The following is a 23,584-nucleotide window of genomic DNA, read 5'->3' on the forward strand; positions in this document are numbered from 1 at the left end:
TCTGGTACAGCTCCAAGCTGGGTGTAATCTCCATAGGAGTCGGTAGTGCTGAGATTTGTATGAGCCTCCACAGTGTCCTGTCCATGTGGAAGAGAGTGCAGTTGCAGGCAGGAGAGGAGAGCCTTTCTAAAGTCACTACTTCTCTTGCCTCTCTAGTGCAGTGTTTCTGCTCAGAGGCCACGGGTTTGCATATAGGGCAAAATATCAAGGATTTTGCTAACAGAATACATATTCCTTTCCAACAGTCAATGAATCGCTTCCTGCGGCAGCACAGAGACCCAGCTCGGCACAGCTTTCTCCAAGGCTTCCTCCACCGAAGTCCCTTGGGGTGGAGAGAATTCATCTCAGAAAGTCATCCATAAACGAGCAGCTCTTGGAAACCAGACACTCCAGGTAGGGCACGTCTCAGGGCTGCTGTGCTCTCTGCCTTGCTGGCATCAGCTCTGTCTTACCCCTGTCACACTCCTGGTACTGTGGGCACTCAGTGGAGCTTCCACACTCCTTTGTGAGTACAGGATTTGATGATGGAAGCTACATTTCCTGTTTAGTAACTAAAGTGTTTATAAGTAGTTGTCATGGTCTCTGAAACGGTAGGGTAGCATAATCTTCGTGAAGAGATTTGAGGTGAGAAATTCAATAGCAAGTTCTGTACTTAAGGAATTGCTTGTGCCCACCAGTACTGTCACCCTTTGTCTCCATTTCTGTGGTTCATTTTCAGTATTAAATGACTTGTAGTTTTCCTGATGACTGAGCTTAATGGCTTCACGTAACACCAAACCATACCCGTGCTAGTTGTTTTCAGTCTAAGGATTCCCACTGATCTTCCTATTTCTCAGACTGTCTCTTGCATGACAGGCTGTTGAAGGTATGCTTTAAAAACGTGTTGAAGTTTTGGGCAGTGTTATGTCCTTGCACTTTTCATGTCTGTCCCTCAAAATAAGCAGAGCATACTTCCATGTGAAGTTCACAAGTTGAATTATAGCCATATGTAACCATTTAGCTGTGACGTGCTTCATTTTAGAACTCAGTTCCTTTGCTTCTCTAGCTGCTCTGCCTGTTCTATTCCATACTTCTATCCTTTGGCAGCAGCTTGTCCTACCGGTCATACTGAGATCTCCCTTGAAGCACAAGAAGGGGTTGAGTTTTTCTTCCTGTTTAACAATTCCGGGGTTTTATGGAGCAGCATGTGCAGCTATGCCTTTCCCTCATTTTTCTGCCCTTCACTTTGTTTTTTCAAGACTTAGGGTGCACGTAGTCTGTGTGCTGTGACTTGCATGCTGTTTAACCTAACTGGGATTGTTCTCTTCATTACAGGGACCTGCTTTCGACTCACAGCAGCCCTTACCGAACTCTGGACCGGCCACCCCAGCCTCATGGAGGGAGAAGCATGCCTACAACCCCCGTGCTCACACGCAATGCCTACAGTAGCAGCCACTTACAGTAAGGGGGCTTTGTTCTAAGTGTGATGTCCATCTTAGGCAGCAGAAGAATAAAAGCAAATAGTGTTAAGAAGGCAAAGGGTCCTTTGCCATACAGCTTTCCCTGCTGCAGGGTCAGGCTCTCAGAATGTCTTTTCTGGATATTGGAGGCACAAGTTTAATATCAGCCAGCATCTTCTGGCACGGTCCTGTACCAGCTTTATGATGTGTTTATGTGAGCACAAACCCTGCCTGGGCAAATAGCATATACAAATGGATGTCTGCAAAATTAGGAGCGAGATGGATGCTGGTTCACAAATACTGCCTATCTGATCATGAAAGACTATAGCAGAAGGGTCACTTCCTTATAAATAGGCAGCCATGGGGAGTTTTAATAAGTGATGCTTGTTCAAAAGGTTTCTGTAAAACACTTGTAAGATAGCCAGAATTTATTTTACATTTCCACTGTAACCTCATTTTCTAAGCCAGTGAGGCTTATAAATTTGTGCTGTCAGCTAGTGGTCTCCCCACAAAAACTTATTCATGAGCTGACAGATGTCTGCTGTGAATTACATTCCTACAAGCCTCTTAAAAAAGTGGCCAGATGAAGCAGAGAGATCCCGATTAGTGCCCTTACTATGAGAAGAGAGCCCCAATGTGATCTCACCTGTATTATTAGACAGCTGAGAATCCATGCTGTCTAATGGGGAAGGAGGGATGCTATAAATCTTAGAATGTTATCAAGAGCTCTCAGTTTGTTTGGCTGGCATAGTGCAGCCGTGAGAGACAGAGCCACAGGAAGCCCATCTTCCAATGTTCTGCTTCTAGCTCAGTTACTTGTGTAAACTTTACCTACTTACAAACTGAGAGGGCCCTCCTGTAAATCACTGCAAAGTGAGTTTGTGAGCTTTGCTGTATCGCTGTCACAGATTAACCTTGCTCACCACGAGAGACTTTCATACGCGAGATCTCCTACTGTTGTAGTAAATACACAATTCAGCCAAGCTGAATTTCTTGCAGTGCAGATTTTCTATGTAGAAAGATAAGACTGGGTTTGTATTGTGCTGTGACTGGGGGGCAGCGTGCCTGACTTGCGTGCTCTCGGAAACTGTGTGTGTGTGTGTGGTTACCTTTAACCAACAGACATCTGTTGTTTCAGGCCAGATGTTTCCCCACGCCACTGCCGGCAGCGCAGCGGAAGTTTAGAATCCCAGACCTACCTGCTGTCTGAGACTCCTGCTGAAAAGGCAGCCTTCACCCTCTCAAAGTCCCAGCGAAGCAGCAGCACAGAGATCCTCGATGATGGCTCATCCTACACTAGCCAGTCAAGCACAGAGTATTACTGCGTGACACCTACTCCCAAACCGTATTACACTACTCAGACACTCGATAACAGGACCAGGGGTCGAAGACGGTCAAAGAAACAGAACATTTCTGCTGCGAATTCAGGAAGTATGCCAAATCTTGCCCATAAGGAGGTCCGCAATGGTGTCTACCACAAAAGCCAGGAGCAGCCTTCCTCAAGTTACTATATTTCTGGATACTCCCCATACACTGAATCTGACATTTATTACAATGGAGGATATGTTTATGAGAGTGACACGGAGGGACAATACAGTGTCAATCCTCCCTATCGCTCATCGGCACATTACGGATATGACCGTTACAGGGAATTCAGGTCCTACCATGAGGATGAAGTGGACAGAGTACCGCACAACCCATATGCAACCCTGAGGCTTCCAAAGAAGCAAGTTGCTAAAACGGAGCATATAACCAAAAACATTCACAAGGCCTTAGTAGCAGAGCATCTCCGTGGTTGGTACCAACGTGCCTCCAGTCAAAAGGAGCAGGGTCATAGCCTGCAGGCAGGCTTTGAGTCTGACAGAGGATCCCAGAGGAGTTTGGGCTTTGCTGGTCTGCAGGTTCCATGCTCTCCTAGCAGTCGGGTGTCATCTTTCTCTTCAGGTAATATCTGGTTTCTTCTGTGCTGAGTGTTTTTCTAAGTCCCTGTTGTGCATCAGATTCTGTCCCCCTCTGCTGCCATGATGAAGTCAGAATAGAAACAAGGCTAGAGCTCTGTCCTGAAAGGTAGATGAGGAACTGAATAGGTTCTTCTTCTATGCTTGAGAAGAAAGACTTTGCTGGTTGGTAAAACTGCCTTTGACTCTTTATAAAGGCAGTAGTCCAAAGATGCACAAAGAGCCATATGTGTTTCAAACAAGCTTGTTTACCAACTAAAAACAATATGCAAAACTTCATGCCATGTAAATGCAGTTGCCATGACGGCTTCTGAAATACAGTACCATGGGCATCACTGAGTTGGTCAGAAAGTCTTTTAAAAGAGATTCCCTAGCTCCAAAACAGCACTTGGCGGCATAGCGCTTGTCTCCCTGTATGGCTTGTAAATCAGAATCACAGGATGGTTTGGGTAGGAAGGGACCTTAAAAATCATTCGGTTCCATCCCCCTGCTACAAAAGCCTATTTTCTTGTTTGCATTGTCAGCTTGTGTGTCCTGCAGAGACCCATAGAGATCGCTCATGAGAATTGTTGCTGAAGAAAGATCTGATTTGCTGCAATTGTTTGGGCTTTTTTAATTCCAGGATCTTCTGCAAGTGCTGCTGGGAACTGGCGAAACCCACTTGCATTGGGACTTTCGGACTACGATACGCTGTCTCATTCCTCTTATGCCAGCTGTTATGGGAATGTCTATGGCAACTTTCCTTTGCAGAGCAGGTGAGTGGAGTCTGTCAGTATTTTCTGCCTTTCCTGCTGCGTTTCACAGGCTGTTAAGACTTCTGAGAAAATCAGCTTGATTTCAAAGGGCCAGGATAAGAGTAAATACAAAATAGACTTCGTGAGAGCAACTCTGCTCTATGTGGAGTAAATCACTCCGCACAGAGAAGACTTGCAGCTGTACCACCAGGGGGGCAGCCCTAGTGAAGGATAAACTCATTTGTTGCACAGTCTTTCCTTCGGCTGATGCTGGATCATTGAAGATCCTGCATTCTCGGGTAGCTGTGATGTTCAGAGCAGTGTTAGATGCAGAGCACCCATTGACCCCAGTCCCTCTTGTCCTATGTGACAGGAGGTCTCTCCTGCACACCTCCTCACCAGTGCGGCAGGACACAGTGCTGTCGTAGTGCCTGTGCTGATAAACCTTTGTTAAAACAAGGAAAGGAAAGACCTCTTTCAACCTCATGTCTGAGTGCTGGTGTTCAAAGGCACTGCCGCATCTCCCTTGGCAGAGCTTAACCCAGAAACCGGGCAGGATGCACTGCTGCTTTCAGAGCCACCCTGTTCATGTGGGCTCTCCTGAGGACATCAGGAAGCCCAGGGTCTGCTCTGTCCTCACAGATTCCTGCAGTTCTCTTGCTGCTTCTACTTAGTGGTTTTTGGTGTCTTCACCCCCACTGTCATACACTGATTATTACCAGTGAGGACAGAGACCTCCTGCCCACGGGAATGGCTCTGCCCCCATAAATGCCATCGCATTAAGTAAACTTAGGCTAATGTACCCAGCCATAGTAAGTACCCCCCTTGTTTGCCTCCTGCTTTGGGGTCTGCAGTTTGTGCTTGCTGCCAGGCTTTGTGTGAAAGTACTGAAATTCTGATTTTGGTTGTTTTAAAATAAATGAAAGTGTAAGTAAAAGATGGAAAAGCTTCTGCTGGATCTAAGCTAAATGCCAGGGGCTTTTTTATTGCAGTGATTTAAAAGATCTACACCAACAGGGTTTAAAAATACAGTTTCTACTAATTTCTTAATTTCCTAAAATTGGGCTTTGAAAACTGCTTCTTTTGGCAGCTTTATCTAAATGGGGTTTATTAGGTATTAATTTTCCATATTCTGAATCACTTATCTGATCATTCATCTGTTTTATTCTCTGTTATAATGTGATTATGGCAAACGAGCAATTAATGCACCCTACAATCTTGACAATTCTGAGCAGCTGAGAGCCTGTTGCACACAATTTTACTAATTACAGCACAAAAACCGGATTTGTGTTTGGATCCAGATTACACTGGGGGTGGGTTTGCAGGAACCAGCACTACTTTAACCCCAAGGGAGTTGTGCAGCACTTAGGGGTGTAGGGAAGACCCTCAGCTCTCATTGATCTTTGGTACTGTGTCTCTTCCAGAGCGTATGCAGGGATGAGCCAACTGGGTGATGGTGAGGGGAGCCAGTTGGAAGAAGACTTGCACAGCAACGAGCAGAGGTTATTCTGGCATGAGGATTCAAAGCCCGGGACGCTTGTGTAGCCCGCCTGCAGCCCCGCATTCGTACCCTTGTGTGCCTTGCACAACATACTGTGACACTGAGAAATATCTTGGATGGGACTTCCAAAAGGGGGCAGGCTGCTTACTTTGAAAAAAAAAATTCAGCACTAAAAGGGACTTACAGAAAATGACAGTGTCTTATCATGATTGACGTTTCTTTCTGAATCCAGGTAGCCTACATGAGCAAAGGCAAGCCACAGTTTGATCTTTGACTAGATGCAGCACTTGGTTGAAGTATTTCTACTTAGCAAGCACTTTTTGGAAAGACTGTTGAAGGCAAACCTCAGAAATAAAAAAATAAAACCACAAACAAATGTGAAAAGGAGACTTTTATGGAAAAAACAGGAATTCTATGAGCACAGTTGTGATGTCTGAAAGAAGAGGAAGAAGTGTATTCTGCCATGGCTTATGATGACCTGGAAGGACTTTCATAAGCTTATGAAGGATAGATGCTGTGTGTGTGAGTGACGCAAAGGGTGACTTAATCAGTATTGGAACATTACTTGAAGGAAGGCTGGGTTCTTTTTTGTTTATAATTGTTATGGAGGTTTGAATGAGTGTATCCGTTTTTGGGGTGTTGTTAAGAGTGTTTGTTAGCACCACAGGCAAGTTCTGGGAAGAAGAGGATTTGCTGACACAATATGTCATGTAAAACTGTAGGCGGTTGTGGATTTTGGCAACGGAAGCAGTAAACTTTGAACTCTCTTTTCCATGCTAAGGTTGTAAGTAATAACCTCCCATCTATTGACATGGTACAACTTCACTGTGTAAGGCATAGGCAAATTCTCACAGTGGCTGCACAGTGATCCCCTGTTCATCAGGTGACAATAGCGTTTTGCTGTCACAAGTGAATGGGGGATCCGCAGCATTCACATGAACAGTTTGATTGTATGGCCAGTATTTTAAGGTGGATGCAAACACAAACCAGCCAAGTGGGTGCCTTAAAATGAGGGGCATTAGGATTGTACCGTGAGTCATCTGAACTGCCAGGTGCGTTGCAGAGTCACTAAGTGACAGAACAGCATTCCCACAAAGCCATTTGTGTAGGAAGAAAAAGTGCGGCTGCAGTCTTGATCTAAGAGGGATAAACCTACCTCATCTGTAGGAACAAATTGGCATGGGTTATCTTCCTTGATTTCCAGCGGCTCGTTTGCATAGGATGACTTCTCTCTCATTTCTCAGCTGTACTGTGCTTCAGGATTCCATAAATGGTGCTCTTTTCTTTTATACAAAGGGTTAGTTACTCCTTGTGCATATTGTGAATAGAGACGTTTCTGATAAAACTTTTTTGACGTTTTTTACCAATATTCCAGAGCATGTAATATATACAGAAAGGATACACTTGTTAAGCTGGTACTTAGTCGTTTGTATTATTAGAGTTGACATTTGGAATTCAAGGAACAAAAAAAAAAAAAAAAAATAACTTATTTCCTTGGTTTTGCATATTTGTATAGCCTTCTAGAAACGCGAGAGCTCTTTTTGCTTATTCTTTTACTACTTCTGAACTTTTTAGACCTATTATTTTGTATAGGTCAATAAACTGAAAAGTGTGCTACCAAAACCACTTCAGCATTCCTCCTGTTTCTACTCGAGCACTTGGGAAAGTGCAGTGTGTGTTATTTCAGGGCTTTAAGAGAGGGTAAATTACTGTGGTCTGATTTATTTTGGCCTGTGGACTTTAGGCTGGGTTCAGAGGGTCAGTGGCTTTGGCTGCTGGAAGCTTGGCCCAGGGAAGGTCAGACCCTCCCAAAACATGTCTGTAAGTGAATCTGATGGTAAAGGGGAGGGAGGAATGGGGATTGGTGCCTTTGCAGGGTCCTCTCTGCACACCTGTCCTGAGGGATCTGGGATCATTCAGCATCACTGTGGCAAGGTCAGTATACCTAGATCCTGCTGCCCAGCCTTAGCCAGGCAGTGATACACAGACAAAGGTGGCCTCTGGACATAGTTCTTTCTAGATGTACAACTGCCTTTGCACCCTTGTCACCAGCAGCTGGGGTTATTCAGTCTCCTCAGTTATTCATCTTCTCAGTTATTCATCGCTCCCTACTTTTTGTGCCATCAGTGAGCTTCACCCCCACTGAATTTTATGCTTATGCCCAAGTTGAGGGTGAAAATAGCTGTTAACAAGAACTTGCCCATTGAAAATACCCCCATGTTGTCATACTTCTCCATTTCTCCATGTTTATCTGTTCTCAGATTCTTTGTTCATTGAATCATGCTTGCTGCTGTTATAAAACATCAGTGTTGTGAGCAGGAGTTTGAGTGGTACAAAGTTCAGTACCTTATCCAGAACTCACGGTATTGGTTCAGGCTGGTGGTTATTTATCATCACTCTCAAAGCTTTTCATTTAAAAAAGGAAATGAGGTGTGCAATAAGGTCTGTGCCCTGTTAAGAGCATTGTTTGAATTCCTTAGTGCTGTAGCCATTGAGTTTTGTATTGGCTTTTCTGTTAATGTTCAGGATTTAGCTCAGCCCTAACACATCCGTGTTGGCACAGCACTGGCACTTGGCCTGGCCTCCTGGCTTGCTCAGACAGGGCCAGGACAATTTTGGATGATGATGTTGAGAAGATGGGAATTAGAGGTGGGTTTGGGTTGAGGGTGGTTTGCTATATTTGGGAATAGTAGCATGAAACCAGTTTAGAGCCTGGTTGAAGCTTCCGGTGGCAGAGCTGCAGAGGAGCTGGAAATGAAGGGTGGTACAGGGGCAGGTACAGCACTTGTAAATCCACTTGTCCTCCTGTGCATGCCTGGCCCTGCAAGAGCTCTGCTCTTGGAGACTGTGATGAAGCATGGAGTGAAGAAGGAGGCTCAGAACAGGAGAGAATAAAAAGATTCAGCTTCTGGATTGGGTAGTAAAGGGCTGGGGTCAGCCTTTGGGTGTCACAAGGAAGGAGAGGGAGGTCACAGCCTCCCAATGGGACCTCCAGCCCATCACCACCAATGGAGCTGGTGATGCTGCACAGCTTCTGCAGCACCTGATCATTGCCAGTTGTTCCCCAGGACCCTTGTCTCTACCTTTTGCAGACTTCCAGCTTACTGTATTGCATCTCTGGAGCAGTGTTCTGATGTGTGTGTACCGCTATTCCCAGAGACCAGGTCTGTATAACGACGCTGAAGAGGTAATAAAGACGTGCTTGTAACGATTATCATATTTGTTCACAGCTGAAATACAAATTATCGGTGCTTTGTTTGGCTTCCTGTCTCATCCGTGTGCTCTGCAGCTCAACCGCAGCGCGTCCTCACCAGGGTCACTGAGGACCTCTAGTGACTGACCAGCACCATTGACGAGAGGAGCACTCCTGAAATCCTTCCGGGGCTTTCCAGTTTGAAGAAATGCTTTGAAATTCATATTTAGGACGATCCAGAGCAAAGCCAAGAGGTGGAAAAACCCACAATGTAAAACACCCACAGACCCACAGTGCTCGGTTTTACAAATGTTTCTCTTTAGAAGGTAGAACATGCCAGCGATGAGATGAGGGGAAATAAAAACCCACATAAAATGGAATGTAATGGAGCATTTCTGAGTGCTCTTTAGTTGACGGATGAAGAACTAAAAACAGTCCTTGCCAGGAATTCTTAAGGCACTAGGGCACTGTGCCTGATGGTTTTAATTGCTGCCTCCTGCTTCTCTGCTGTTTTGAACAGAAATACCTGGAGATACGGGAGCACAAACTCCCATGGGAGCTGCCATAAGCCCTACAGGACGCTGAGGCCTGACATTCCTCCGGTGCAGGGACTGGAGAGGGGTGAAGGTCAGAACTGAGGAGGAAATTCTTTCCTGTTAGGGTGGTGAGGCACTGGAATGGGTTGCCCAGGGAGGTTGTGAATGCTCCATCTCTGGTGGTGTTCAAAGCCAGGTTGGACAGAGCCTTGGGTGACATGGTTTAGTGTGAGGTGTTCCTGCCCACGGCAGGGGGTTGGAACTTGATGATCTTAAGGTCCTGTCCAACCCTAACGATTCTATTATTCTATGGAGCTCGGTCCAGGGCCCCTTCCCCGAGCACAGCAGCTGTTTGAAGATCACAAACCTGAGTGCACTCAGGTGAAACTTGTCGGCCAGGGTGGCTCAATGCATGAAGTGACTCCTGCAGGTTTGAACTTGTTCAGCTCAAACAGAGCAGCCTTGCAGCAGGGCTCTGCACCGGGCTCCCCAGCTCCCGGTGCGTTAGAGGCCTTCCCGCCGGCCCCGAAACGCCTGCAGTAAACCCTGTGAGGGATGCAGGTTTGCTCCCTCTCCTGGGCTTTGCGGTTCATGCAGGAGCGCGGCCCTGAGCCTGTCCCTGTCCCTGTCCCTGCACTTGCCCGGCGCTTCCTGGGTGAGTTCAGGCCCCCCGGAGGAAGATTTCTGCTTCCTGCACTGTTCTGCGGTCTCCTGTGTGCTTTCCTATCGTGTTTAATAGGTTTCTAAGGCAGAAAGCTCAGAGCTCCGGCTATAGCAGGACCTCACACAAATAGCAAATAGGAACAAACCTCGTGTTTATCTCATTTAACGGTTATTAGTTTAAGCCCAACTATCTGTTTTCCATGGATTTTTCTTTACCCAGGGATCTTGTGCTAGGAGAAAAAATCCATGTCCTTAGGAATGTTTTGTCTTGTTGGTTACAAAAGCTTCCTGGACCGATTTATAGATTAGGTCTCACTTTTTGCAGCTGTTTGAGATAAATACAGTGGAAGGTATTTTATGTGAAGACATAAACAGCTTTGTGTGCGTTTTCTCATTGCACTGCGGTGGGCATCGTGTCTCTCACTGCCGCATCCCCTCCTTGTTCTCTAGCTGAAGGCACCAGGCTTCTGGCACCACAGCATGCAGAGCCCAGTGTTGTTCCTTGGATCAGCTGGGGATAATTTGGCTTTCCAGTCAAGCGAAACAATGAATGTGGTGTTTGTGTAGAGCAGGGGAAGGGTCATACAGTTTAAATCTGGCAGCAGCCCATGTTTTCCCACCCAACACAGCCTTCGTTAGACTCAGCATTTGGATTTATGCAATTCGGGTGACTCTGCACATACGGGTGTTTGCTGTTTCACCAAGTAGTGAGCAAATGGACCTGCATTTTCAGGTATAAACTGTGTAAGATGGGTTTGTGGCCGGTGGTTCCAGCAATGGTCTTTCCTCCACCAATGCATGACTGGGACTGGAAACTCTGATTCCTCTCCAAGTCTGACCCCAGCACTGGGACCTATGGGTGGGACCTGAGATTGATCCCCACTGTAGGCCTCGACAGAGGAACAAGAGGCAATTGTGCCTTTGCTGTATTGTCATCCACCCTCTTTCCCTCCTGTTTGGCTCCCTCCTGCCCCACCCTGTCACAAATTGTTCAAGCACCCTTTTGTGCCAGGGCAGTGTATCTGCAGTGCCTGGCTGAGCTTCCCAAAGACGCTTCCTCCTATTCCCAGCATCACTGTGATGCCCATGCTACCCTGTCTGATGCACAGCCTCCTGCCTTGTCTGGCAGGACCTTCCCCTCACAGCTGTTAAACACAGATTCAGGACCATATGGATCACCTGGCAGGACAGGATTTATCATCAAAGACAATTACCCAATGCTTTGACGCAGCAAGTCAAACCTGATGTGATGTTTCCCCCTTGGAAGAAGGGATGGAGTCAGACATGCCCAGGAGGACACAGATGTTGGGCCCTTCATGAAAGAGGAGCAAGACCTTTAACCAGGAAGAAGCTCCTTGCCATCCACTCAACTTTGTTATCCGTGTCTGTCCTTCATGAAGGGAATCACCATAAGTCCTTCAGCAAGTCCTTGACTGCAAAGGGATGTGCTGTGCCTCCCTGGGCATCTCCTGCCTGTGTTAAGCACAGCAGGCGACAGTCTCATATTTAATGTTTAGAATGCCATCAAAGAGCTGCAGATGGAGAAGAGTTTGCAGCCAACCAGGGCTCATGGAGTAACTCTAGAAGAAACCCTTCCACCTGTTCCAGGCTGAGGTTAGGGAAGGACATACCCCATGCATACACAACGCAATCCCCACGTAGTCTTGCCGGCATCATTGCCCACAGGCGTGTTTTTGTGACAGGATGGTATGAGGTGTGAGGTTGCGATAGGTCTGGATGTATAAAAGAAAGATGCACCCTGTGTTTAGTGTGAAGGGTGACGTTGTTTCCTAGAATGACTCAGTTTCTTATCTGATCTGGCTTGTGCTGAATTCAGTGCTTCATATAAAGATGGAGGTGACTGCTTGTTCAAAAGGTTACGATGGTGGCTGTCACACCTTGAAGAGTCCCTGGCATTGATTTATTGCAGTTCTGATTTCATAGTGCTGCCTTGCAGCATCTGGGGGGAAACTATAGATTTGGCTGAAAAGGGAGGGAGCCTTTTAAAGTTTAATTCTAGCTGCTGGTCTTACTGTGAGGCTTTTGTCTCTCCTGAGGCCCTGCTGTGCTAACCCAGCATATAGATAAGTCACAAGAAGGTTTTTATGCAGACTATGTGGAGAATTAATGTCTTCTCTGAGGGTCCGAATTCTAATTTCTGATGTGAAGTATTGAATCTCCAAGCCTGGGCCTGGGCCTGGGCCTGGGCCTGTCTTGGGCACAGATTTGGAATAATAAGCCCTTGGTTAGTAATATTTGGGTAAATGTCCTGCGTAATGCCTATGGGTAACCTGTGGTCAGCACTGTGTCTGCCCATGCTGCCTTGTGCCAATCGAGGTGTATACATTGGATTCACCTGTGCTTTTCCCTGCAGGATCACTTTGGGCACACTAGTGAGGGGGGGTCAGTACTCTGCCCCAAGCTAAAATGTTCTGTCCTTAATTTGTCCTTAATTTCTTCTTAATGACCAAAGTCCCCTCCATGCTCCCCTGTCTCCTTACACATTTTAATGTTTTCTTTTCTCTGTAATAGGGAATGTGGATGATGACAGAGGTGTTTTACTGTGTGGGGAGGACCCAGTGTAGTTGCAATCAGACTTCTCTGAAATTGGAAACTAAAAAATAATAACTGTGTTCTTTTTTGGGGACCAAATTGGAGGCATCCAGGTGCCACTGAAAGCTCTGCTTGCCCCTCTCAGAGACCTTGCTGCAGTGGGATGCAGTGATTCAGTGAGCACAGGGCTGAGGGGCTCATGCTCCCATCCCTGCTGCTCCATCCCGTCCCCTGTGCCTGCTGCTTCACATAGGGCTTGGCTTTGTAGCTCCCTGTCAAGAGACTTGGGCAAGTACCTCGGAAGTCAGATGTCCTTACTCTATTTAAGCACCAGACTTAATCTGATGTATTTATATCTCTAGCAATTTGGAGGTGGGGCAGGTGGGTTATTTTCCCAACATGATCCTTGGTGTTTTTCCCACAGGGTGTCTCTCTATGATTGCTTTCGTTACCTAGTGGTTGTTATTGTTAAGATTCCATCATCTGACCCTTTATAATCCCCATATTGCATTACAGTGCATTGCTGGACATGCTTGGTGTATGCTAGTCTTTGCCAATTTTAGACTGCCCCATCAAACCTATGAGTTTCTCAAAAGCAATGCAAGGCTATGTTACACAGGCTCCTTCCAGTTAATACCTTGGCACTTGGAAATGCTATGCATTGGTAGTAAAGGAGAATAAATATATGGGTTTTATAAGCAGAAAAAATAAAGCTGACATTATAGAAATTGTTCTCAAGCATTTGGCATCAGCATGTGTCCCATGTGTTAGCTTAAATATACAACATGGTTTAGGCACTGAAAGCATGGCTTGCTGTCCTGCTTTGTGTCAACTGATGACACTGCGGTCTGCCTCTCTTGATATTTGAGTTAAAACGTTGACAACCCTTTTGCTTTTGAGAGAAACAGGTGAAGTTTTGAAGAAAATGCATAAATGAGAGAAATCAATGAGGTGAGACAATCCTGCATGAGAGCCTGCTGGGTTTCATGCTAGAGTTCATCTGTACCTGCTTTAGAAACAGTAAGCCGCGAGTTTGAATTGTTCATTCCCAAGGGCAGACCTTTCCTTCTACCAGTTTGCTCCTAAAGTGCTTTTATTTAACACTTGTTAGGTACCCATTTAGCATGGTTTTCCAGCTGCTACCCATAGGAATCTCTTTGTGATCGCTGTTCAAGTACCTCTTGTCTTCTGCTTGTGGTTTGAGTGTGGCTGCTGGCACGGCTCTCTGCTGTTTGGTAACAGAGAACCTCATGCAGTAGCTTATTAGTCTGGATATTCCTGAGCAAGTGTCTAATTGGTGTGAAAAAGCAAGTGCTACTGATGGAAGTGGCTTTCCTGTTCTAGTGAAGGCTGAGGAGTGAGTGATTGTTTTGGAAAGCTCCAAGGGGAACACCCGCAAAAGTTACTGGGAAGAACATGCGAGTTTTGCCTTGGAGAAGACTTCTACATTGAGCCGTGTGTCCCAAGCCTGATGGTGTTGTTTGTTGCTGTAATGTTCCATTTCCAGTGTGCCAAAACACTACACAGCATGTTAGAAAAGGAAGTGAATCCTGAACCTGAGGTTAATTTATGGAAGAGAAACCTAAAGTAGGCAGAATGTGATACCCACCTTGGAAATCTGTGGGATTAGCACCTTTGTCACCAGGAGAGGTGCCACCAGGCAATCCTTCAGCTTTGCATCTGACGGAGTAGGCATTGCTCCAGCAGTGTAGTATTTCCTCATCATGGTATTGACAAGTGATATATTTCTAGTTAGAAGAAAACCTGCTTTTCAAATACCTGATGATGTTCTCAGTATCTGTGTTTTCCTTCCCAAGTGAACTTTCATGGGCTTAGCCCTACATAACTTAGCAGATCTGACAAGACCAAGGCCCAAGATGGCCTGGCTGAAGATCATGGAAACACAAGAAGGTGGCCAAAGGCTTTATTTACAGTCAAGAAATTAGCAAGTGATAAGTAACCGCTGAATAGCCAGCTTCTGTGATCCAAACAGCATCACTTGGGAGAATAACATAGCAGCTACTGAAGAGCACTGATTTATTTGATAACATCAGGAAACCATTTATGGACTCTATCATGGACTGCAATCACTGGGGTTAAATCTGCTAGACCAGCTAGATTGATGTGTGGGTCTGCTGTTGTGCTTGCTACTGCTTAATATAAAATAAGGATGTCCCTTGAAATACCAAAGGGGCAAATGGAGCCAGTACATTATTGGCTTGGCTTTTTGTTATATTTTCCTTCGCCACGTATTTCCTTCCAAGAGTCTTGCTCTCTTCCCTGATGTGTGATAGCATTAATTAAATGAGGGCCTTTGGATAATGGCTTTTTAATAGAGTTGAACAGGGCTTTGAACACCATACTTCTTGTTACAAAACACAGCATAGAGAATCCATCCTCATGCAGAGACTATTTTGCTGCTGGCAGACTCCAGTGGAACATGGTTGAAGCTGTAATGAGAAATATGGCTTAAAAATTGGTGGGGCTTGGTTTCACAGCCTCTCCTCTGTGGTTTGTTTTTTTTTCCTGTGAAAGATGCCTTTGATTTGATACCCACTGCAAGAATACTTGAAATTATAAGAGGAAATTTTCCTGATGCAATGAGCAGCCCAAGCTGTGGTGTACTGAAACTGCACCATGGTGGAAAAATTACCTGTCCTGCTACTGTGCTTTTACAAAGCAGCCATGAGCACAGTGGAGATTTGGCTTTCTGCATTGATACATAGATTTAGAAGCCAATGAAATATTCTGAACAAAGAAGGAGGTACTTCTTAGGTGGAATGGATACTTAATGAAGAAATGGCCTTCAGGTAATCTGTAGTTGCAGCAGTTCTAAGAATATTAGTAAATCTTTGTAGTTGCTTATTCTGTAACACAATGGTAGAAAGTGGGAAAAGGATGAACCTGAGCTGAACTGTCAGCCAAGATCTCTTGACAGTGAAAATAACATCCATGACAGAGGCAGACCACTCAAGAAACAGGGTACTGGCATTGCCTCTGGGCAGAGTGTATGGGAGCAGACCAGAGATGTGCTATGGGAAATCCCATGGGGGAATGCTGCCTAGGGGACTGCTCAGGTTGGTTCAAAGGGCTGGTTCCCATCCCCACATGGACTCCTGTCCCAAGCACAAGGTGTGTGTTTTACTGACTGTTCACCCTTTTTCCACCTTGGAGGATTTTACCTGGTGTTGGCTGCATCACACCAAAACCATCTGCAACATTAGAATCATAGAATAGTTAGGGTTGGAAAGGACCTTAAGATCATCCAGTTCCAACCCCCCTGCCATGGGCAGGGACACCTCACACTAAATCATCTCACCCAAGGCTTCGTCCAACCTGGCCTTGAACACCACCAGGGATGGAGCATTCACAACTTCCCTGGGCAACCCATTCCAGTGCCTCACCACCTTTACAGTGAAGAACTTCTTCCTTATATCCAATCTAAATCTAAGACCTCGCTAAAGGCAGTGAAGAGCCTGCATTCCTTTTTAAGATATCCAAGACATCATGGACACAAAGACCTTGTGCTCATTCTTCCCATGGTTCAGGATTTCAGCCACACACCTCATAGGTACCATTAATGTCATTCCACCCTCCCTTTGCAATCCAAGTGCGGATGAGGCACTCAAAGGCTTAGTGCCCCAGGAATCCTCTAGAAAATGGCCATCCCCTGCCTTACTCAATGGGGGACTCACCAGCTGCACTGAAATGTCAGAAGGGTTTGCACAGCTGACAGGTTGCTGAAAATGGAGCATCGCCATAAATTCCCTTCATCCAGCCAAGTGCAGCTTAATATAGACTTAGCTGCACGGTCTGTCTCCCACACAGAGACTGAGAGCTGCCACCGCTCATGACCAAAGCATGAAGTTGTTGATTTAACCAAATGAACTACTGCTAGTGAGGGGGGAAAAGAAAATATTCCTTTAAAATCAATCTTTCTCTTCAGGTTTGAGAAGTAATAGAGGAAGGAGAGAAGAATAACATGTCTGCACTCAGGCAAAACTCTGATGATGAACAAGTGTGTACTGAGGACATTGATGAAGATGAAATCCTGGCAAACCTGTCCCCTGAGGAGCTAAAGGAGCTGCAGTGTGAGATGGAAGTTATGGCCCCAGACCCCGAAGTCCCAACTGGGATGATACAGAGGGATCAGACGGAGAAACCGCCAACGGGAAGCTTTGACCACAGGTCCCTGGTTGACTACCTGTACTGGCAGAAGGCATCCAGACGCATGCTTGAGGATGAGAGAGTTCCTGTCACCCTCTTGCCCTCTGAGGTAACAAACAAAAATCACTAATACTTATTATGCATCTGCTGTGGGATCTGGTTTATAGTTTTAATACCTTAACCTGCCTCTGCTTCCATCCCTTATGTAAAGTACGGTACAAATTGAAATTAATCCTAAAAGCCTCAGTGATGTCAGCATCCAGCTTGGGCTGACATCAGGATTAGTAATTTTTTAATTGCTTTTCATGAATACTTACTTAAGCTTTTTAGTATAAGGAAATCCTAATTCTGTTGCAGTAAAGCAAATCACTGTGAAATTGTCATAAAATCAAGTTTGGAGGATGTAACTGTGTGTATGGAGCAGCACCATACTGCTTTTCCATAGAAGACTAAATTAATTATATGTATTTAATTAATTAACAGGATTTAATGTCATAGTGGACAAAACTCCAGGACTGTGTGTTTTAACTCGAGTCAGCCCAACCCTTTTCGACACAGTACTTAGACTTATTCTACTATCCCTATGACTTTGAAATAAAGTTCTAAGGTCACACTTAGATGTTTTTCAGGATGAGGGCCTCACTTAAAAATAGGTTTATAGGATGGAAGCTTGGCCAGATGAAACGTAGCCATCCCTAAACCCAAGTGAATCTGGGGTAACTGATCTTAATATTTATTTTGTTTTTAAACTCTAGTAGCTTTGCTATTGCACAACAGCACATCACGGACTTCCCAGGGCAGGTTTCATGGGCTGTCTTTGGACAAGGTGGGAAATCTGAGGGTTTTTCCCTCCTGCAACACTCTTTTGCCCTCAAAGAGGGTAAAACTCAGTTACCCTCAAAGAGACAATACTTTTCTAACACTTTTGGGGTTAAATCTGGAATTCGAGTGTAGAGCTGCAACTGGTCAAGCAATCCCCATACTAAACCCCTCCACTGCTGCAGCAAGCAGGAACCGCAGCCCTGAGGGCAGGAGTGGCTTGTGACTGTTTTGTCTGACTTGGTGAAGTGCAAGCTGTGACACTGCCCTGCCTGAAGTAGTGCAAATCTCTTACAGAAATATCTTGATCTATATCAGTGCTTTATTGGCATTTCTCAGTGATAGAAGAACCACATGCGAAAAGATGCTTAAAAAGAAATCTCAGCCAGGAGGGTCTGTGGAGACGTTTGCAATTGACGTTATTTTGATGCTGTAAGCCCCATTGCCTTGCAGCAGCTGTGTGCAGAGTCCAGTTTCCCATCTCTGAGCTAATATTTTGCTTTATCTACAGTGACATGCTTCCTCAGTTGTGATGCTCTGGCAGGTACTAGAGCGGGCGGCTTTGTTGTCTCACGTGCTGGGTGACTCCACTGTCATTTACAATGTGCCCTCTTGGCTCCTCCTGGGGCTGGGCAAACAGTCAGCGGTTAACACTGATTTCCAGTGGTTTGTGGCATTTGAAATAAACTTTATCAAGGCAAACGTAAAAATTACACAAAATCCAGAAAGATACTTTAGATGAAAGACTCCTAACCCCCAGAAGGGCTCAAGGACCACCTTAATATACCATTAAATACATATAGGATTTAATTGTCAGGATTTAATTTTATAGGCAAAGACGAGAAACTGGTTTGTGGCCACTTTAACAGCAATCATTCTTGTGTTCCCAAGCAAGCCAGACAGCCCTGACTTACAGGCAATGGCACTTTTAAGGATTATTCTATAACGTATGGGCATAGAGGCGTCTAAATCCAGCCACTACATGTTTGCTTGAGCAGAAAGGTAACGTAACAAAGCTGCGTTTGACTGTTTAAGCTGTGAGGTTTTGTCTTCCTAGAGAAGCGCTGCAGAAGAGGTGGAAGGAGAGGATGGAGGCAGCAGCAGGAGGGTGCCAGGAGCAGAGGGACAAGAGAGACATTACAAAAATGAGCACTTGTCCAACTCGGGAACACAATCTTGGGAGACAAAGAGGGATGGGAGTGATGTGGAGAGAGAGAAGGAGGAAGAGGATGAAGAAGAGGAGGAAGATGATGATGAAGAGGAGGAGGAGGAAGAGGATGAAGAGGAAGATGAGACCGAATTGGAAACAAAGGAAACTCACACCAGTGAGAACAGTCACAGTAACCAGATAAGTAAGAAACCAGGCACAGAATCAGGAGAAGGCACAGAAAAGCCAAGTGAAAAGAAGATATCAAAATCAAACATCCCCCAAAAGTTAGCTCTGGATACCAGCTTCATGAAGATAAGTGCCAGGCCTTCAGGAAACCAAACCAATTTAGAAGATAGTCTGGAGAAAGTCCGAAAAAACAACCCAGACATGAAGGAGCTCAACCTGAACAACATAGAAAACATCCCCAAAGAAATGCTGATAGACTTTGTCAATGCCATGAAAAAGAATAAGAACATAAAAACATTCAGCTTGGCCAACGTGGGGGCTGACGACAACGTGGCTTTCGCACTGGCCAACATGCTGCGGGAGAACAGGAGCATCACCACGCTGAACATTGATTCCAACTTCATCTCTGGCAAAGGGATCGTTGCCATCATGAGGTGCCTGCAGTACAACGAGACGCTGACGGAGCTCCGCTTTCACAACCAGAGGAGCATGCTGGGCCACCAGGCAGAAATGGAGATCGCCAGGCTGCTGAAAGCCAATGCCACCCTCCTCAAAATGGGGTATCACTTCGAGCTGCCGGGGCCCAGGATGGTGGTGACCAACCTGCTCAGCAGAAACCTGGACAAGCAGAGGCAAAAGAGGCAAGAAGAGCAAAGGCAGCAGCAAATGAAAGAGCAGAGAGAGTTGATAGCGATGCTGGAAAATGGACTTGGGTTGCCTCCAGGAATGTGGGAGATGCTGGGGGGACCACTGCCGCAGCTGAGGATGCAAGAACCCCCGCAAGCCCCGAAACCATCCGACCCCATGGCTATGTCTCTGAACAAAAGGCAGGAGAGCACGAGGCAGCCAGCCCCCGAGCAGCCACGCAGGGAGAAGCCTGTTGAATTCAGAGTGGTCAAGCTGAAGAAGATTCAGCGCAAGCCTGCTGTGCCGGACTATGTGGAACCCACCGAGAAAACCAACCTCAAAGACGTCATCAAAACGCTTAAACCAGTCCCCAGGAGAAGGCCACCTCCCCTGGTGGAAATAACCCCAAGAGATCAGCTGCTAAACGACATTCGTCAGAGCAACGTCGCTTATCTTAAACCGGTAAGCGCTTGGTGATGGTGGTGATGGAGGGAGTTGCGATCGCCCAGCACGCTCCAGAGCTGCTGTTTGACATGTTGGCCATTCAGTGGGGTGTGCAAGCTTACCTGTGCACTGTGTGTCGTCATCCTTCTGCATGAGGCTGCCAGTCCTGGGTGCAGGGTGTTTTTTCCCTTTGGTAGCACAAAGGTATGGCTTGCACAGAGAAATGACAGCAAGAGCCAAGGCTCCAGCCTTGCACATCCCTGTCCGCATCCATGAAGGTAAAAGAAAGGAGATTCACTCAGGAGGTAAATAAAACCACAGAAACTCACTGTTAGCCTATTAGTTATGACAGGCAAATGCTATTGTAAGATGTTTGTTTCAGGAGAGCATCCGGTATGATTGTCCCCCATAAACCCCATGTTTCTCTTTTCAGTAGCACCATCATTTGTCCCATTTAATGAAGGGTGAACAGAAACACTGGCAGCGATGTAATTTACCAGGGATCACGCTCCTTTGGTGCTGTCACAAACCAGGCCAAGGCTGTGGGAAGGGTCTGTGTTACAGTTGTGGTCTGTGACTGCCTTCATTTGATTTGGTTTAAATGAAATTAAAGCCTTTTGTGTGAGGAGGGATTTAATACATATTTTTAAAATTATTTTCATTCTCTAGAGCTACTTTCTATAACAGTGATAATGCACAAACCCTTGCTACAACAAATTTTCATGTTTGAGCCTTTTTGAGTTTTAACAAGTGTAAGTTAAAGATGCTTTTTCTCTGCTGCCTGAACATGTAACACATTTTTACAGTTGCCTAAAACCATTTCTGGTAAAATAGTTGATCCTCTAAAATACAGCTTGCTGGCAAAAGGTACCAATTGTATCCGGAAAGGGTCTGAAATCTGGCTTAGCCACATAGCTTGGGGACTTGCTCCCACCTGCCTCACCTGGTATCAAGGAGTGTGTTATTTTAGTGACCCTCTATTTAAATCAACTGCACAATTCTAATGCTAATAAGAAAAAAAAGTTAGATCCATTAGCAGTGAAGATGCAGCAAGGTTGTAAGAAGAAAGTACCACAGGGTTTTTTGTGTTTCAAGTAAATCTTTGCCACTCAAAGCGCTCAGTAGTCATAACTCAAGAGCAAATGTGAGCTCGTGGCTTTGAGAATCCAAGTCCGTAACTGTGATAACTGCCCCTTGGTGATGCTCCTGCTTGAGTACCAAATTCATGGGCCACTTCTCCAAATGCTGGCCACCAGATTTAACCTTTTGCTTTTCTTAAATGTTGTATTTCTTTGCCTTTTACCTTTATTCAAGTAATACTGAAAGCCGAGTGATGTATTTGTAGCTAGTGATGTTGATGCATCTGTTTGTGTTGCTAAGGCTAGAGGAAGAGGACAGAAAATCCTTTGCAATTAAAAGTGGTCAGTAGTCTATTGTAATTCATATTCTGTTTAATATGAACATTTTAATACAGTGAGTCACATTCTGCTTTCATCTATACCTACACAGAAACAATTATCCCCTCAGTGATTCCAGAGAGAGTAGATTATCCTGAAATTTCAGCAGGGGCAGGTCCTGCAGTGACCTCTGATGCTGGTCCAGGTTTAATGTGACCATTCTGCTGCCAAGCCAAGTTTTGGGGTTGTAGTTTTGCTGGCCAGCCCTGCAGCCAGGGCCTCTCCTCAGGGCACTTCTGGGCTTTCCAGGCCAATCTAGATTTTGCATTTCAGCCCCATGTCTAAGCCAACAAGACCTGCTCTTGTGAAGGTCATGGTTTCATCAGGGACTGTAGCGATAGGACAAGGGGTGATGGGTTTAAACTTAAACAGTGGAAGTTCAGGTTAGATATAAGGTAGAAGTTCCGTACTGTGAGAGTGGTGAGGCACTGGAGCAGCTTGCCCAAAGAAGTGCTAAATGCTCCATCCCTGGCAGTGTTCAAGGCCAGGCTGGACAGAGCCTTGGGCAACATGGTCTAGTGCGAGGCATCCCTGACCATGGCACGGGATTGGAACTGGATGATCTTAAGGTCTTTTCCAACCCAAACCATTCTATGATTTATTGGTGTGTGCCAAAATGGTGTGTGATGGGAGGCTGGTTCTTCATGGCCACAAGATCTGCTGCTGTTCGTTCCCTCAGGAAGATGGAAGATGATGGTGCTGATGCTCTGCTGGGCACAGCCCTCACTTTACACAGCAATGATTAAGAAACCCTCATGCTGAAATGTACAAGGGAGCAACAGTGAACCCCAGCTATGCCCCCCAAAATCCTCAGGAGGTTTTTATGAATGAGGGCTGTGGGGTTTGGGACAGAAGGATCAACTGATGCTGAATCCCAGAAGGGCCAGAGAACAACTGCTATCAGGGCAAATGGAAATACAAAGCGAGGGACACATGTTTGGGGTTGGGTTTTGATTGGTCATTTGTGGGGGTGGTTTTCTTTCTGGTCCCCTGTTATTGTGCCACATGGCTTGGATTTGGGGCATTAGGGTGTTATTCTCACCTGCCTGCATGATCTTGGTAACTCCTTATTTGCCTTAATATCCTCATCTTCATCTCTATAAAGGGATTTTAGTGGTTGAGCAGAGCTGGGTGTTTGGTTGCTCTGTGGTGGGACACATCACTTGCAAATTGATTTACCAGGCATCAAGCATTGCAAATAGCAAGTGGGGAATTACAAACAGAAATTCCCAACCAGAGCTCCTTGGAGCTCTCAGCTGTTCTATTTTGATCTTTTTACAGTTTCTGGAGGTTTCTGTTAAACTAATCTGGCTTGGGAAATAAGACTGTTAAATTTCCTCCTCCTAATATTTACTGTCATTGTCCAGGTGCCTCTGCCAAAGCAGCTGGAGTGAGAGACCAGATTGCCCTGAAGAAAACAAACTGGAATAAAGACTATTCAAGTTTTGCTTACAACTGTTTCAGCAGATGTTTTCTGCAGAACCCAGGTGGTATATATGACTCTTTGGGAACAAAGCTTGTGATACATAACTTTCTAAGTGTGGTGAAAATGGCTGGCATGGGAAAAGTCAGTGCTAAGCATTTCCATCAGGTATCAAACAATCCCAGTGCCATCTGTCTGTCAAGTGGATTTGAGGCTCCAGTTTGTTGTGGGAGTATTTTCTCAGAGGCATCAATAACCTTGTCTTTCTAGATTGTCAGCAAACTGTTTTGCTTCCACGTTGTCCTGCTGCCAGATTCTGCAGGAATATGCTGTGTGCTTCATCTTATCTTTCTTTTCACAGACTTGCTCCTTTATTATTCTCTTGTCCGTGAGAAATGTTATTTGGTTTCCATGTATACAGCTCCATTTTTTAGTTAAGGAAACAGGAATGAAATAAAGCTCTCTGTAAGATGTGTGCAGCACTTCCATGGCTAACAAGGCACTCACAGAACAGAACAACTGCTCTCGTACATCAAACTCCTCAAGCTACCTCTATTTCAGAACATAGCCTAGTTGGCATTGTACCTGATCAGCATGTAAAAGGTGATGCTGTGCTCCGCTTTGAGAGCGGTAATCTTCACTCCCCACGATTCATCTTTGGCTGTGATGTATTCTTTAATTACAGCTGCCTTGGAGCACACTGAAATCCCACTTCAGGTCTCTCTCCACACTGC

The 23,584-nt window shown here is 45.5% G+C and overlaps 2 protein-coding genes across 6 annotated transcripts in view; both read left to right on the top strand.

The window, feature by feature from the left end:
• Positions 1–5,765, top strand: part of FRMD4B (FERM domain containing 4B) — a 137,794-nt gene extending 132,029 nt beyond the window's left edge. For all 5 annotated transcript variants that reach the window (XM_061455758.1, XM_061455759.1, XM_061455761.1 and 2 more), the window contains 5 exons: positions 246–393; positions 1,315–1,440; positions 2,578–3,383; positions 4,020–4,152; positions 5,556–5,765. In XM_061455758.1, the coding sequence (XP_061311742.1) occupies positions 246–393; positions 1,315–1,440; positions 2,578–3,383; positions 4,020–4,152; positions 5,556–5,676 (1,334 nt within the window). In that variant the 3' untranslated portion in view covers positions 5,677–5,765. The remainder of the gene's footprint in view (positions 1–245; positions 394–1,314; positions 1,441–2,577; positions 3,384–4,019; positions 4,153–5,555) is intronic.
• A 10,270-nt stretch (positions 5,766–16,035) lies between these two features.
• On the top strand, positions 16,036–23,052 carry LMOD3 (leiomodin 3). Its single transcript, XM_061455763.1, has 3 exons — positions 16,036–16,853; positions 18,621–19,988; positions 22,795–23,052. Exons 1-3 carry the CDS (start codon positions 16,560–16,562, stop codon positions 22,819–22,821), a joined length of 1,689 nt encoding a protein of 562 aa, XP_061311747.1. The 5' UTR covers positions 16,036–16,559; the 3' UTR covers positions 22,822–23,052.
• Positions 23,053–23,584: the final 532 nt, after the last annotated feature.

Source organism: Pezoporus flaviventris, unplaced genomic scaffold (assembly GCF_033815535.1).
Source record: "Pezoporus flaviventris isolate CSIRO_AGI_PZ_B2104156 unplaced genomic scaffold, CSIRO_AGI_Pfla_v1 ptg000021l, whole genome shotgun sequence".
Lineage (NCBI taxonomy): Eukaryota > Metazoa > Chordata > Aves > Psittaciformes > Psittacidae > Pezoporus > Pezoporus flaviventris.